This window comes from Cyclopterus lumpus, chromosome 19 (assembly GCF_009769545.1).
Source record: "Cyclopterus lumpus isolate fCycLum1 chromosome 19, fCycLum1.pri, whole genome shotgun sequence".
Lineage (NCBI taxonomy): Eukaryota > Metazoa > Chordata > Actinopteri > Perciformes > Cyclopteridae > Cyclopterus > Cyclopterus lumpus.
The window spans coordinates 3408492-3424369 of record NC_046984.1 but is presented as its reverse complement, the minus strand read 5'-3'; the positions used below and the strand labels follow the sequence as shown (position 1 = coordinate 3424369).

The window sequence follows — 15878 nt, the reverse complement described above, 5'->3', positions numbered from 1 at the left end:
AAAAATGTGTGTGTGTGTGTAGATAAAACTCCTCTAACGAAAAGCTCTGTGACCTCTAAACTGCCGCAGTGATATTAGCTCAATCAGATGGTCCACGTGTCTGACTGTGTTTCAAAGAGGACGAGGTGATTGGTTTGATTGATGGGAGTATAAAATGTTTGGAACAGCTGCCTATGGCGAATCCCTCTCAAACACTTAACATGATTTGTATTAAATATAGCTGGATCCTCTCTTTAGCAGCGAGTGGCGTCTCCTTTGGTTTGCAGGGGCTCACCGTTGAATTCAGCGGGTTGTTATCACACTTGTTTTGTCCATCATCGTGCTGTTTCATCAGATGATCCGGATAATGGCTGATAATGGGTAAATAAAAGGTCATTAAGGGAACAGCTGCTTTTGAATCATTTCCTGGACTGCATAGTTTGAGAGGATGACGGTGGAAAGTGAATGAAACTGAGAGAATAGAAAGTCTATGATGGTATGGCAGTTTTATAATAGCTTTCTTCTTTTCTCAATCGTGGTCTACAGACAGTGGTTCAGGAATGAGTCCTAAAAGCTAGGAATCTTGGCACTTGGCTTTTGAATGGATTTAGGGAGTGTGTAAAAAAAACTACTTGGAGGAGGTGAAGGAATACCATGTGCAATATTTTAGCACTTATTAAAAGACCAAGGTGTTTCATTTTCAGATTAGACTGTGAAGACGCTCCAGAGCGAACACACACACACACACACACACACACACACGCACACACACGCACATACACACACACACACACACACAGCATAAATTAACCCCCAGGTACTGGCCAGCCAGCACACATCACATCAGCAGCTTATTTTTTACACGCGTCTTTCCACTGTCCCAATGTGTGTGTCGACACTTTCAAAACGACGTGGCCTGATTGGACAGTGATCCGATATGTATTTTGCGGTCAAAGGACACACAAATTCTTTGCAATAAATAATTCAATTTGGTATTTAAAAGCTTTTTCCTTTAGAGCAACATGAGCAGACGTTGGGTTTTCAGCAGCAGCAACTGTACAGGACAGCTGGGCCTCATCCCGGGTGTCCTCATCTCTTCCCTTTGCTCTCCTCGGGAGAGGAACACCCATGTGGAGGGAAGATGAAGGAGAACACACGTCCAGAACCTCCTTCTTCCACCTAAGAAACATTGCCCGTCTCCGCTCATCACTTTCCTCATCTGCTGCTGAAACTTTAATCCAACGCCTTCATCACCTCCAGAATTGAGTATTGCAATAGTATTCTTTATGGCACATCTTCCAAAATCCTAAACAAACTCCAATACATCCAGAACTCTGCTGCTCGCCTGCTCACCCACTCCCGTTCCCGTGATCACATCACCCCTGTTCTCCAGAGCCTTCACTGGCTCCCCGTCCCACAACGGGTCCAATACAAAATCCTTCTCTTCACTCACAAAGCCCTCCATAATCAGGCCCCCTCCTACCTCACCGACCTGCTCCACCACCACACTCCATCAGGCCCCCTCCTACCTCACCGACCTGCTCCACCACCACACTCCATCAGGCCCCCTCCTACCTCACCGACCTGCTCCACCACCACACTCCATCCCGTCGGCTCCGCTCCTCTGATGATCTCCTGTCCATCCCACACAGGACCAAGCACCGGACGTGGGGTGACAGAGCCGTCTCCATATCTGCCCCCTCCCTCTGGAACTCTCTCCCCAAACTCATCCGAGACTGCACTGATCTTTCTTTATTCAAATCGCAAATCAAAACCCACCTGTTCAGAACTGCTTTTAATGTGTGATTGTTTGTTTTTTTGTTTTTGTTTTCTTATCAGGGTCCGAGCGACTCAAAGTCCCTATTTATTTGTTTTATTTGTTTTACCTGTATTTTAGCTATTCTTATTTATTTATTTGTAGCTTTTAGGATGTTTTAATTATGTGAAGTGTCTTTGAGTATTATGAAAAGCGCTATATAAATTAAATGCATTATTATTATTATTGATCATTTATCTGGATTGTGCCCAAATGCTGTCCACACCTCGCTAGGCTCTCCCGATCCACATGAAGTACCCAGATACGGATCGAGCCACAGATGAGCGTCGAGTTCAGGTGCTAATGGGAAACTCTGTATCCAGGATTTTAGCACGTTCTTCACTGACTGTACCGCACTGTCTTGACTTGTATACCGCTGTGTCTCTTGACAGGTGACGGGTGAAGGGTCATTCTGGTTCAACACAGCATCGCTTGGTCTCTGGCTCGACGCTCGAGTGCCAGCTTTGGACGCTTGAGGGATGCTGCGTCAAGTGTTCGTCTCTCTACGTGCGTACAGCCTCTTTAAGCTAGGTTTGACAGAAGTACTTAGTTTGTTTAGGAAAAGACGGTGGTTTTGTTATGTAAAATAAGTACACCGGTTACGTAACTGCTGTACTTATAGTGGTTAGCAGGTCCGTCTTTCAATCAGAGGATCGGCGGTTCAATCCCCGCCCGAGTCGATGTGTCCTTGAGCAAGACGCTTAACCCTGAATTGCTCCCTGTAGCTGTTCTACAGTGTAAGTCGCTTTGGATAAAAGCGTCAGCTAAATGAAATGTGATGTAGTTATGAACTAAAGGCATTAGTTAAGAACGTGAGCTACTTAACAGAACTAGTGTTAAATAAGTCCACGTGAACTTTGGTCACACGGGACACAAACAGAGGTCTCCTGAGTGAAAGTCCTGTGGCTGCTTGACACAACCTTCTTTATACTATGACAATCACTCCGACCGGCTGAACCTCAGGATAAAACAAACAGTTACACTTTCAGAACACCCAAGAGGAACAACCAATTACAGCAAACGGATATCCTTTTGTTTCTCTCTGCCGTTTTTTCACACGTGGTTTTAAACACAACATGCTCCCCTTTCTGATTATTGCTTATCTGACACTTTCTGTGAGGATCTGCCTCTTCAGGGCACGCGGCGACCTCATGTCTCCACGAGGATGTGATTGTGTTGATTAGCATACTTGTGTCAGGAACTGATAACAAATCATATGAATGCAAATGCATGTGTAGATTGGATAAGGCAGTGAGTAACACCAATGCACTGGCTAATCCTAACAAAGTCTATATATATATGTATATATGTGTATCGCGCCATATTGGAATATTTCGACTGCGTTGATGCTGGCGACTTTCATTTCTATCTGAAGCTCATTTGATGTGATCTGTACGTGACTGATGCATTTGATTTCATGGCTGCTTTTTTTATGTATGTATTTTGATGCTTTACTACCATGAGAAACAAAACAGAATTGAACACTTTGATGGTGATTTAAAGACGAAAGCTTTGGAGAGCCACACACACACACACACACACACACACACACACACACACACACACACACACACACACACACACACACGTCCTCCCACGGGCTGCCGTTTCAAAAGTTGTAATGTTGTCTCTCTTTGTTCACGTTTCAAGGACGTGCACAGCCACCACTCATCTCCAGATGGGCGGTGAGAGAGAGCCATTGGGAAAGAGAGAGACATTTCTGCATTTACGATTATGAAACATCTTATTGGACCTTGAGGGCGCTGCTTACGCTCAGAAAAAGAAGAAAAAAGGCTGGGGTGGGCTATCGGGGGAGTTGGATGTTTTACTCAGAAACTGTTGTTTGACTGAGGAGAACACTGCAAACACATCTGTTGCTTTTCCTGGTCTTGGTAACTCTGGCATCAGTGGTTAGCAGGTCCGTCTTTCAATCAGAGGGTTGGCGGTTCGATCCCCGGCCTAGTCGATGTGCGCCTGAGCAAGACATCTCACCCTGAACTGCTCCCCGTAGCTGTGTCTACGGTGTATGATTGTAAGTCTCTTTGGATAAAAGCATCAGCTAAATTAAATATAATGTAGTGGCATAGCTACAACTATCAGTCTCCTGAAGCCCCTATTGTTAACTCCTCGCGTTGATGTTGTTAACAGCCATGTGAAGCTAATGTGGAAGTATAATAAACTTGCATGCTCTTTACTGATCATCAGAGGGAGATTACTATGAAGAAGTCTGATTGTATAGAAGAAAATGACTCTACTTCTCTTGATTTATTCCCTCAGTAAACATTGTAAACATGAGTTTATGGTCTCAATCTCTAGTTTCAATTCTTCTTCAATACAACATGTTTGTTCATTTAGTAAATGATGTCATTTAGAGTCAAAACGGACCATAAAGCATGGGATGCTTTAGGGTTGCTGCCGCTACCAGAGACGTACAGTATACGCTGTCTCTATGTCACTCCTCTGCATTCAAAATATGGCAACTTCTGTTCATTGGTTGCAAAAAAAAAACAAGATGGCGGAATCACCGAACTCGAGGGTACAAAACGGCAGTCCTCAATCCAACGGGTGACGTCACGATGATGACGTCCACTTCTTATCCACAGTCTTGGCTTGTTAATAAAGTAAAGTAATAAGTGTAGCTGTGTGAAAACACTGATGTCATCGTCTGAGAATTTGGGATTTTATCAACTTTAGGGAAGTTTAAATTCTACAATTAATCCTGTGCAACAGTAAGAACTCGTCCAACACAGTGTTAACCCACAAATGGAGCGAGCCTCCATATATGCTGTTTTGTATGTTCGCGTGTGTGTGTGTGTGTGTGTGTGTGGGCACATGGTGTCCTTTCAGGCTTCAGGGTCACAGCTCTCTCCACCCCGAAGGACACAGTAAACACTTGCTTTATTATGATTCGAATATCAGCTCCCTAAATCTGAAGGGGGATAAATGATTATCATTAATTATAATAAATTTGCCTGTCAAGACTGCAATTATTTTGTTCCCACACAAATTGGCATTCATTTAATGGCGGCGGGTGGAATGCAGCGACGTGAGCGAGAGGCTCGCGATTGTAGTTGAGCAATCAAAGCCGAGGAAAGCTAATTGTTTGCTCGTCAACATGTTTAAAATGGGGACACTGTGTGTGTGTTTGTGTGTGTGTGTATGAAACACTTAACTCCATCTCCAAGACAAGTTTTCTCCTGCTGAAAAGCACCGATGTGTCATCAAAAATGAACACTAATAATAATTTAGAGCGTCACGGAACCGTATGCTCACACATTAGCAACTTTATAAGAGGATACATTGTTATCCTAAATGTTCCTACATAGTTCCACTGCATCATAGGGGCAAAAAGTACAACTTGCCGACAGGTTATACATCTGAACATTCATCTAGTCATAATAAATTGATACGCCTTCTGTTGAAAGGGGTCACTTGATTTAGCTCCTGATATTTGTCGAGGGCTGATTCATTACCATAGCGTCTGTACGCACGGCTCAAATATTATTATTTTGTATTTACATGGCGGCTAAAGTTTGTTAACTGCATATTTCTCGGTGGAGTGTTCTGTCGCCGGCATAAAGTGCACGCACCTCTCCGGAGAAGGCCTGTCCGTTCAGCAGGTGTTCGGAGCCCTGGCCGTCCTCGCTGCCGAAGTGTAGCCGGATCTCCTCCAGACGGTGGCTGTACGTCATTGGCCCTCCGGAGATGTTCACCAGGTGCTCCTTGTCCAATCGCAGGGAGACGTGGCGGCCCGTGTTGTACATGGTCCCTCCCACCTGGAGAAAGGATGAGTAATTCACAGACCATTGTTATAAAGAATTCCCGACAGGCTTTATCTTTAAATTATCGGAGGAAAAACGGTTTCTTTCCAGGATCCTTTCCATAATATTGTCAAAGAATCAAGTCAGTGGCAAAAACAATACATTACAGCCTGTATAGCGGCTTTAGCGTTGTCCATTCAATACGCAACCCATTTCTAAAATTGTTGTCACCTTAGACACAAAAACGTGGGGAAAATGATGAAAAACACCAAATCTCTCTTTTCAATTCATTATGATATTGATTCTAATTGGTTCCGGGTGGCTTTAAGTATTTCTTTTCTACAGGTATTTGCTGAATAATATGTCTACGTGGGAAAAGTGTAAAATAACGTGTTAATCCTCAAACAGTTTAGTTTTTTACTACAGGTTTATTTCTACAGAATAACAAATTAAAGTCAACAATATATGACAACAAATTAGGCAAGAAAACTTCCAAAAATATTTTTCCCGTCCAATCTTTTTAAGCCTGAAGTTAGGGAACAATTATTACTGAAGGCTATTTATCGGTGTATTCTCTCTCGTTAGTTCTGGTTGATTTGACAGAGCAGTGGATCATTTGTTTAGTAATGATTTTAAAAAAAACAAGTGGGGAAAGCCTTGATGTCTTATCCCGCTGCGTTAGCTCCGGTTTCAATACAAAAGAGACGCTGTTGTCTCGCATGGTTGACAGCTCAGGGTTTTCTTTTCTTTTCCTCGGTGATGCCTGTATCATCATCAGCACAGCTTATGCAGGAACAGGCCTGAGGGCTTTATTTAATTAGGCAGCATTCTGAGCAGGAGGGAGAGGCCATATTGTTAACGCAACAAGGCTTCAACAAACAACACCAACGACAGAGTGGAGCCTCCGGTGAAAAGGAAAGGACAGGTAAAGACGGGGAAAAAAACAAGGTTTTTAAGGAAAACACGGCGCCGCGAGTAACACTCTTTATAGCTGTGCTTATTTATTTATAACGGGAAGCCACGACTTTTAGGTGGACTTCCATCGCTCATATCGGCCTCTTTCTCTTCTTTTCCAATCCCTTTGCTTTTTTACCCTCACTCTCCCACTCCGTCCCTTTCCTTTTTTTTTTTCACTTCGCTTTCAAAACTATCCTTCCCCCCCCTCCCCTCCAATTCCCAGAGAAAGAACCCTGCCCACACATTGTAAATATTTTATAGAAGCTCTGAGGAGAAGAAAAAAAGAAAATCAATGATTTGAAAGGAGAAAGAGAGAAGAAGAGGGAGCGATACAAAGAGGAGATAAGTACGGGGGAGCAGGAGGAGAGAAGGTAGAGAGGAGCGAGCGAGGGGAGGTCTTTCAGGTTTCTTGGCAAAGGCGACGAGAGTGAGGTGAGACCCCTGAAAAGGCCAGGGAAAACCTCCGCGGGCTATTATTCATGAGGAAGAAGAAGTGATGAGAGGTCTGTGGACTCTCCTAAAATATCCCAAATAAGGCAAAGTCCAGCACACCGTGAGATAATAAGGCAAAATGTGCAGTGGTGGGAAGACATAGCCCAAAGTATGTCTGTACCCCACCATTAAACCCGTGTCACTGTTAGACATGAACACGCTGCTATACCAGTCGACGGTGTGTCGTCCAAAACTAGAACAAGAAGCTTTTAGCATCTAGAAGAGATTTATCCCCTGAGGAGCTGGTGGAGACCAACAACGGAGCTAAAAAAAGGAGAGTTGAGTATTAGAGAGAAAAAGTTACTTAAGAAAATTAGTGATTGTGTCATGGCATGTCCTTATTTATAAGGCAATTCTTAACATACTTCCATCTTATCTATGTACGTTAATTCATCAGAAAAATGCCGGAAGCTACCATCTTCGCTCTGTGACCCATGAGCAAGGCCTCCTCTTGCTATCTGTCCCTAATGTCCGTCTGGAAATGGGAAAAAGGGCTTTTAGGTTTGCTGCTCCTGCGGCTTGGAATCTGCTGTTGGAATTTGGGTCTACGGGAGCCGGTCTCTTTAGGTGGTTTTAAAAAGAGATTGAAAGAATTGGAGGAAGGTTCATCTGGTTGTAGATGTTTTTTCTGAGGTATGTGCACCTGTGTGAACTGGGATGTGATGACTTGAATCTTAGTTTTGGTTTTTATTGTCTGTTTTATGTTGTATGTCTGAAACTTTGTTAAATGTGCTTTTGCTGTCTTGGCCAGGACACTCTTGTAAAGGAGATTTTTAATCTCAATGAGGCTTTTCCTGGTTAAATACATTTTAAATAAATAAATAAAAATAACAGTTTTACAAAACCATACTATGTCAGACCTGTTTGATCTTTAAGATGTTAAGCAATGCAGCTGTAAGACCTTGTACACACCGCGTTCACGGCAACAGATTGGTGCGATTAATTCACAATGTATCATGAGTACTTTCTACACAGAACTCAAATATCACGCCATAAATAAGGTTGATTTGTCTGAGCTTTTGCACTTCAAATAAAATACACTGTATATAAAAGTGGACGCAGTTGTCGAGACGCCACCCGTTGGTTTGTGGACCGATTTTGTCGTCGCCATCTTTGATTACGGCTGTCGCCATGTTGTTGTGTTATGCAGCCAATGAACAGAAGCTACCATATTTGGAATGCGGAGGAGTGACGTAGAGACAGCGTATACTGTACGTCTCTGGTAGCAGAAGTGACCTGTCAATCACAGTACGCCCTAAAGCATACTCTGGTTTATGGTCTATTTGACTCTGAACGGTCCATCATTTGAGGGGGCTGCACGGTGGTGTAGTGACTAGCCCGGGTTTGGTTCCCGTTCTGGGCGGTTCTGTGTGGAGTTAGCATGTTCTCCCTGTGTCAGCGTGGGTACCATCCGGGTTCTCCGTCCAAAGACATGCAGCTTAGGTTCATTAAAATTGTCTGCAGGTGTGAATATGAGCGTGAATGGTTGTCTGTCTATATTTGCCCTGAGATAAACTGGTGACCTTCGCCCAATGTCAGCTGGGATCGGCTCCGGCGCCCCCAGATAGGAGAATCTGCTTGGATAATGGAATGGAATAGACCATAATTTACTGAATGAACATCATGCTGTATTGAAGAAGACTTGAAACCATGAACTGATGTTTACAATGTTTACTGAGGGAATAAATCCAGTGAGAAGTCATTCCGAGGCCCTTCCCCAAAATGTTGCCACAAGGTTGGGACAATAAATAGCTCCAAAGGGGCTCGGTAATGAAAAAACAGACCAACGTCCAAAAGTTAACAAAAGTATGTGGACGCTTGTGCCACACAGCACACACTATTGTTTCATGTGACTGTTTTACACAACAAACAATGTGCAGTTGTTGTTGTTTATTTATTTTTACCCTCATGTAAGGATAAACGGCTCGCGGCTGGCAGGGTAGCGAGGTGTGTTGGTAATGTCGTGTTTGTCTCACAGCGAGGGAGCTCGTGTACAGCTCCTTTGTCTAATTGGTGGCGCCTCCATCTCCCGGGATCGATATAATCCACTGTAGAGAGGACATCACAGCAGAAACTCTGTTGCTGATACTGATGGGGAACGACAAAGAAGCCTTACGTGATGCAATCTCAGATATGCAAATAGTCCGACTCGAAAAAGTTTCTTTTTTTTTTTTTTTTTTTTGATGAAAAACAAAACTCTGCTGGGAGCACAAAAGCACTTTGTGGAAAGAGAGAGACACGTTATTAAAATCGTTCATATTTCAAGTGAAATTGTGACTCTTCTGAGTCTGGGCTTGAAAGAGATCACATTTTGTCTCTTAGCTGGCTTGAATACTAAAATGAATGCACAGTTGAATACAACTTGCTTATTTCATCTGTCAAGTTTCCACCACAACACATACCGGACAAAGTCAATGTGGTGGAAAGGTTGCAGACGAAGCACAGGCTCTCTATTACAATTCTCCTCTTTCTCATTATTTCCCAAAGTCTCGACACTTTGAGCGTAGTGGAGAAGTAATTATCGGTCGTGTAGTTCATATTTACATTAAGTGCTTCTGACAAATCACTAACTTGTGCCACATTCTCGGCCACAGATAAGCAGAGGACTTATGCATTACTTGTATATCAGGCGCCGATGAACACGGCAATCGACAAAAACCGCTGTCCAACTCGTCTCATGCATCAACATCAAAACTATTACACTCATTATCCAGTCGGAGCTTTTACACTAATGGCTTCATCGGAAAACGCCTCCCTGCTCTCGAGTGCTGTGTCGACTGCGTCGCCTTGTACAAACTCATGATACACATGAATATTCATGTAGCCAGAAATGCAAAGCATTGGTCTTTCGTATAAATTGTTGTACAAAAACTATTAATAAACACATCAATGAGCCGCTCCGTAATTTATCTTGGGTTTTAGTTTTGGTGGACATCCCTAGTTATGAATATTAGATCAGTTTGCTGCGAATAGATCTCCCTAAATCCGAGACTCTGAGTATTGAGTAACGTCCATTTAATTTATAATTGATATTGCTTTGATAACAATGCACTTACTAACAACTATTACCCAACTCTGCGTCTCCCCGCGGCTTTCTGGTTTTGGTTCACTCTCACAGCTCTCATAACATAGTTTATGGCGGCGGTCGGCAGCTGCTTTCAGTGTAAAAGCTCAAAAAAGCCACCGTACAGTACCTGCTCAGCAGCACACAGACACAGGAAACCAGCCGCTAAACATAGTGGAGAATGTAACAGCTAAAAAGACGGATATCTCCCTCAAGAGTTGGAAGACACCAAAAAAAAAGAAAAGAAAAAAAACGGCTAAATAAGCAACCGTTTGCTATGAAGTTTGCTTAAACGGTGAGGTATCAGTAACACAGTGGATAACGCCGTCCGAAACGGCAACGTGGGAGAGTAGCGCCCACCCTCCGGCTCCCCCTGAGGTAAACACCGCTAGCTCCGTCAGCGCTGTGGCACCGTTAGCTTCTAGCACTGTTAGCTTCTAGCACCGTTAGCTTCTTAATGCCAGCTCCGCTGTTGAGAGTCGCACATTTTTTTCTTCTTCTAATTTAGCACCTTTAAAACCTTTTCCTTGACCTGAAACTCCACCTCTGACACTATTACAAACCAGTATTAACTTGTTTAAGGTGAGGACCCACAGAAATGTCCTGACTTTGTGGGCTGCTTCTGGGCGTCTTCACACCAACACACTCACACTGAGTACTACCCACTGTCATATGTGCTGGCAGCAGCTTCGACTCGTTACAAGAAGTGTATCTAAAACATGTCAACGATTTTGGCGAGCTGCCAATTTAGACAGACACGGGAATCGAGCAAACGGCATCGGCGCTGAGCCTGACGGCTGACACAACATTTCACACGTTGTACACTGTTACGACACAGTCCCGATAAATAGATGCACAGGAGTGAGAAGAGATCGCTGCCAGACAGCATTTACTTTTCTTCTTTTTTAACATTCAGTCTCTGGTTTAAACTCTGGAACCAGAACTTGGCGGTTGCTGGAACGGGTGGAAAGACTAACAAAGGCGGTTTTGATGAGTGTGAATTTGTTCCGGTCCAGTTTGATCAGAGAGCTACTGACGGAATGAACGCTGATTGTAACCTTTCCCCACTAAAGACAAAAGCCAGGAGTTAGTGGGTGTTAAATGTGTTTCTGCCAATGGGAAAGGGGCTTTCAGTGTAAATTACAAAGCAATGGACCATTTCACTTATATGTCAGGTGTAACCCCCACTCCAAGCAGCATTTCATTTGTTTCCGAGAAGCTTCCAGGAGCGATTGAGCCGAAAAGGACAATCGTGTGCTGGCCATCCCTGAACGGATAGCGATGATCGCAACGCACCGCCACATTAGAGGTAATAGCTCGGAGAACGTAAACAAGTCATGAAGGAGATTGTTGACTGTCTGGGGCAGACTTGGTGGTAGTGGACGGTAATAATAAAAAAACATCAGTGGTGTGCTGGTAATGAGAAAACACAAGGATCATGGTCATTATCTGAGCACACGAATCAATAGAGTGAATTACCCCGACAAGATGAAGTCCTCTACTACCTAACTACTGTTAGGCTGCAGAGATGCTCCGCTTACATTTTAAATATAAAAGCCGCCGTCACCTCACGAAAAAGGGTTTTAGCTGGAGGAAAATGCTACACGTAATTGGCAAAAATAAAAATGTTCATAGGTCGGGAGTAGTGTACCTGCCAACACGCGGGGCGAAATGGTGGAAATGGTGATAACGTGAATGAATTAGACGGCAACTGTGAAGTGCACATGTTCTTGTAGCAACCGTCAGATGGGTTTTAACATCTCCTCTAGAAAGGTCTTCAGCTTTGAAGCACCGAATCGTGGCAAAAGCGTAATCCGTTTGATTAAAGTAGAACTGGCGCTTTTTCATTATGGTGCGCCGGTATGGAGGGTGAATGGAACGGATAGAGATAGCGAGGTGACGGTGTCTACAGAGGGCGGGAGGGAAGGAAAGCAAGAGAGAGCAGGGAGGGAAGGGGGGGGGGGGGGGGGGTGGGGGGGGGACCAGCCATGAAGAATTTAATAGAGGGTGAAGTTGTGGACACATCCCAGTACAGCAGTTCCAGCAATGCTACATGATGAGAGAGATTCGACACTGATCCGAGGCATTTGCGACAAGATTTGAAGAGATTGTGCTGTCCTGAGCAGAGAAACAACAGCATCAGTAGTTGCTAGAAGAATGCTGACATTGGGCCCGGCAAGCATTTGGATTTTTAAAAAGCATAACTAAACTTCATATTTTTGCCGTACTATGTCCATGCATGAAGGACGCGGGGCGGTTTCGGAATCAGAACCCTGTGCTCTCGACTTTAACTCTGATTAACTGCTTTTAACTGTTAACTGAAGGTCCGTCAACCCGAGCTGCCGCTCGCCCCCCCCCCCCGAATCACTACAGCCTCTCCAGGTACACGTGGCATCAGGAGACACGACAGGCCGGGGGCCAGCCGGCCAGGATGCTCATTTGAGTAGAAATCTCTGCAACACAATACACAGGTCAACGCTGTTCCCTCTTTCTCGTTCTGTGGTTGATGTCAGTTCATTGTTATGATGTTTTCGAGGAACTCTTTCTGGCAAGAGCTCACACATTGCACATGTAATGGTTCATGCGCAAAACGCTGACTCATACTTATGTTGCTGGCGTACGAACCAGACTAGGTGTTCAAGCGGGCCTCCCTCGCTCATCTGAGAGTCTCTGAGGTTTGAACTGTTGAAATAGGCTGTTAAACTCAATGGGTGGAGCGCTGCAATTAATTAGACCCTGTAAAACATTAGGAATCCAATCAGGCTCCGGTACCCCGGGGGATCTCATTTATAAAAATGTACTTGGATTCCTTTTTTTCTTCAACTTGACGGCGAGAGCGAACGCACAGTGATGCACAAAAACAAAAACAGTGTCTTTTTTTCCCACTTCCGTGTGGGAACTTAAACGCGCGCGTCTGCTCGACAACTAGGACTCCACATTTACATGGTCGCCATGCGCGCCGCGTTGAGGCTCCACAAGGCAAGGACGCATTTTTGAAGATCATAGCCCCTTTGGCCACAGAAATTCCTCATTTCGGCATGAAATAAACGTCTGCACGTCAGCAGCAGCCCGGACGGGGGAGCCGAGGACGGTTTCCCTGACAGACTCTGTGTTCTCGTTGGCGTCTGATGGTCGGAATCCTCCGCAGCACAATGGGCAGTTGCAAAAACTAAACAAACACTTTGAATCAATATGCGCACAAAGATCCAGATAATACATTTCTCCTCGCAGTAATTCTCTAAATTGTTTTGGCTGGAGAGAAAAGAGGCTTGCGAATGCTGCGCGCTTTGACTCTGGCTCCTTCATTGTGAAAGCCTAACAGGTTCCTTGAAAACAAGACTATACCTCCCCCCCCCCCCATATAATCACATGAGCAGAAAAGCAGTCAGGGGAAAATGTGCGGTTTTACAAAGTGATTATGTTACATTTTTAATCCTGAGCACCTCTCTGAGCCTTTAAAGCCTTTAAATCTGCGAGCCGATTCTTTTTCAAAAAGAGCTGTTGGCGCGTCTCCTGGATCCGGCCATCAAGAAGATGCCATTTTAAGATAACAAATCATGTCACCCAAAATGAGCACAATAACAAAAAGCGGTGGGGCCGGAGCGAGAGGAAGTCGAAGTACCAGCCTGAAACAGTATGTTCCAACCGTGCTAGCCAGGGGGTGATCAGCCCATTCTGAAAGAATAACAAAGGTGGGCGCAGTGTCTCTTTTTCTGCAGCTTTTCTTTCTCCTCTCTCTTCTTTGTGCGAGCCTGTTTTTTTAAACTTTTATTCAATCCCACACCCATTATTTTAGGGCACTTTACTTTAATCCTGGAGCAGTTCCTCCACTTGTCGGGTCTGTTTGGACTCGTGAGAACACGGCAATCACAGACGAGGTTGCAGACTAAATCGATTGGACGGAGCTCTCGTCGACAAGGAGTTTTCTTTCTTGGTATCATTCCAAACCGAGCCGGGAGCTCCGATTTGGACTGAGAACGTGATCCGAATGCGACAACGGGCATTCTGGTTCCGGCACGATTTGAGGAAGTTTCAACGGTGCCTTAAAATACAAATGGTGTATGAAATTCTCGTTTGAAATATGCAAAAAAAACTCCCGCTCATCACGGAGACACAGTAGTCCTGAGGGTGTGAAGGTTGACTTTAAACTCTGACAGCTCAGGTTCAGTCGATACCAAGACGGTGCTTTTTTGCCAAGATGATCGAGTCTTAGCTCTAAATTTTCAGGGGAAAAAAGAAATGTGTTCAGAAGAACAGAGAATCTAGACATTATTTAGAGACTCTGAGAAGTTGACCACAATATGAAAGGAATGGGTCAACATTTTTGGACATGGTTTATCAGATCCCTTTGCAAAAACAAGACGTAAAGATCAAAAATCAATTTCAAGTCTGTGAGTTAACTATGAAGTTTAGCCTAGCTTAGCATCACGACGGGAGTGAATCAGAGCGAGTTTTGGCCAAAGTAGTTTTTGGTGGTGGGGAGGGGAGGCATTGATAAACATAAATATTCAACTTCAGCTTTGGACATTTGAAATCAACATATTGCCTATTTTAAGAGAACAGATCAATCAAGGAACAGGCTTTTTTTATTTCAAAGTAAAATATGTCCATGCTATAAATTCAGTGGCATTTAAATCTAAATTTGAAGTATTCGTATACGTGTCTTGTTGACTTCCATATCAGAATACTATTGACAGTGTGTCCTGTGGATTATGCAAAGGAGTGGGCACAGTGTTTCTAGACGGAGACGTTGCTGTTGAACTCTTTGTAGTATGCAAACACTTACTATATTAGAATATTAAGCTCGCTGCCCTCCGCCAGGTCCTTTTCTCCTTGCGAGCGTACTGCTCTGCTTGTCAGTCGTGCCACGGCACCGGCTTTCAGATTAGCTGTCTGTAACTGCTGCAGGAAATCAAATAACAGCTGATAAGGCGGAAAAGGGAAGAAGAAAAAAGAAAAAGACGGGCGTAATGTCATAGCTCTTCTATCTGTGACGTTGATTATCTAAACACTGGACGCGGGCTCTATTTTGGAATTTAATAAAAAAAGGTTGAACAGAGTTTAGCTTGTTCTCGAGTTTAAAAGTTCTCTGGGCTCTGCAAGGTCATACGCACGTATAAAGTATACAAGTATCGAGAGGGTGAATGAAAAATAATAGACTTTTTCTTCACTCCCACTTCCCTGACATTGTAGCGCTTACCTCAGGGCAAAGGCAGCCAACAGCTTTGATGGAAGACAGGTATGATGATAAATATTTGATGCTATTGACGGGTTGTTGTGCTCAGAATGAGATTCTATGGAACTAGTACATAATACAACACAGTCTCCGGCCAGCAAACCGACTCTGCAACTGTGTGAACAGTAATCGTTGGACGAGTTGATATCAGACCTAAGAGCTGATATTGAATCAATACTTTGATCCGGGAATACTTTGGAGACCCTGCAGAGTCGGCTAATAATAAGAGACACATAAATGCAACTATAGCTCTGAACATCAATTGCTTACTTGTAGGGATGCAAGTGAATACCAAGGTATCTTCCTTTAAAATGAATGGAACCAAGATAAAACACAATTCAACCTTCAGGGATCACAACTATACGGTTATCAGACCCCAAACAGCATCTGGAACAACGTATCCTCGCACAACAATTCATATGTTATCTTTGGATCAAGTTATTATTCGTGCGTTGTCCAAGTAGCAACTCGCGCTCGTTGTCAACTTCCATCTTGACAGGAAGCAACTCAGTTAGGTTTAGGCCACAACAATACTTAGTTAGGTTTAGGATAAGATCATGAAATACTTAGTTA

General features: G+C 43.9%; 1 protein-coding gene across 1 annotated transcript in view; it reads right to left on the bottom strand.

Annotated features, from left to right (window-relative positions):
- Positions 1-15878, bottom strand: part of ca10a (carbonic anhydrase Xa) — a 173890-nt gene that overhangs the window by 19050 nt on the left and 138962 nt on the right. Inside the window, exon 4 of the mRNA XM_034559041.1 lies at positions 5386-5571. Within this exon, the coding sequence (XP_034414932.1) occupies positions 5386-5571 (186 nt within the window). The remainder of the gene's footprint in view (positions 1-5385; positions 5572-15878) is intronic.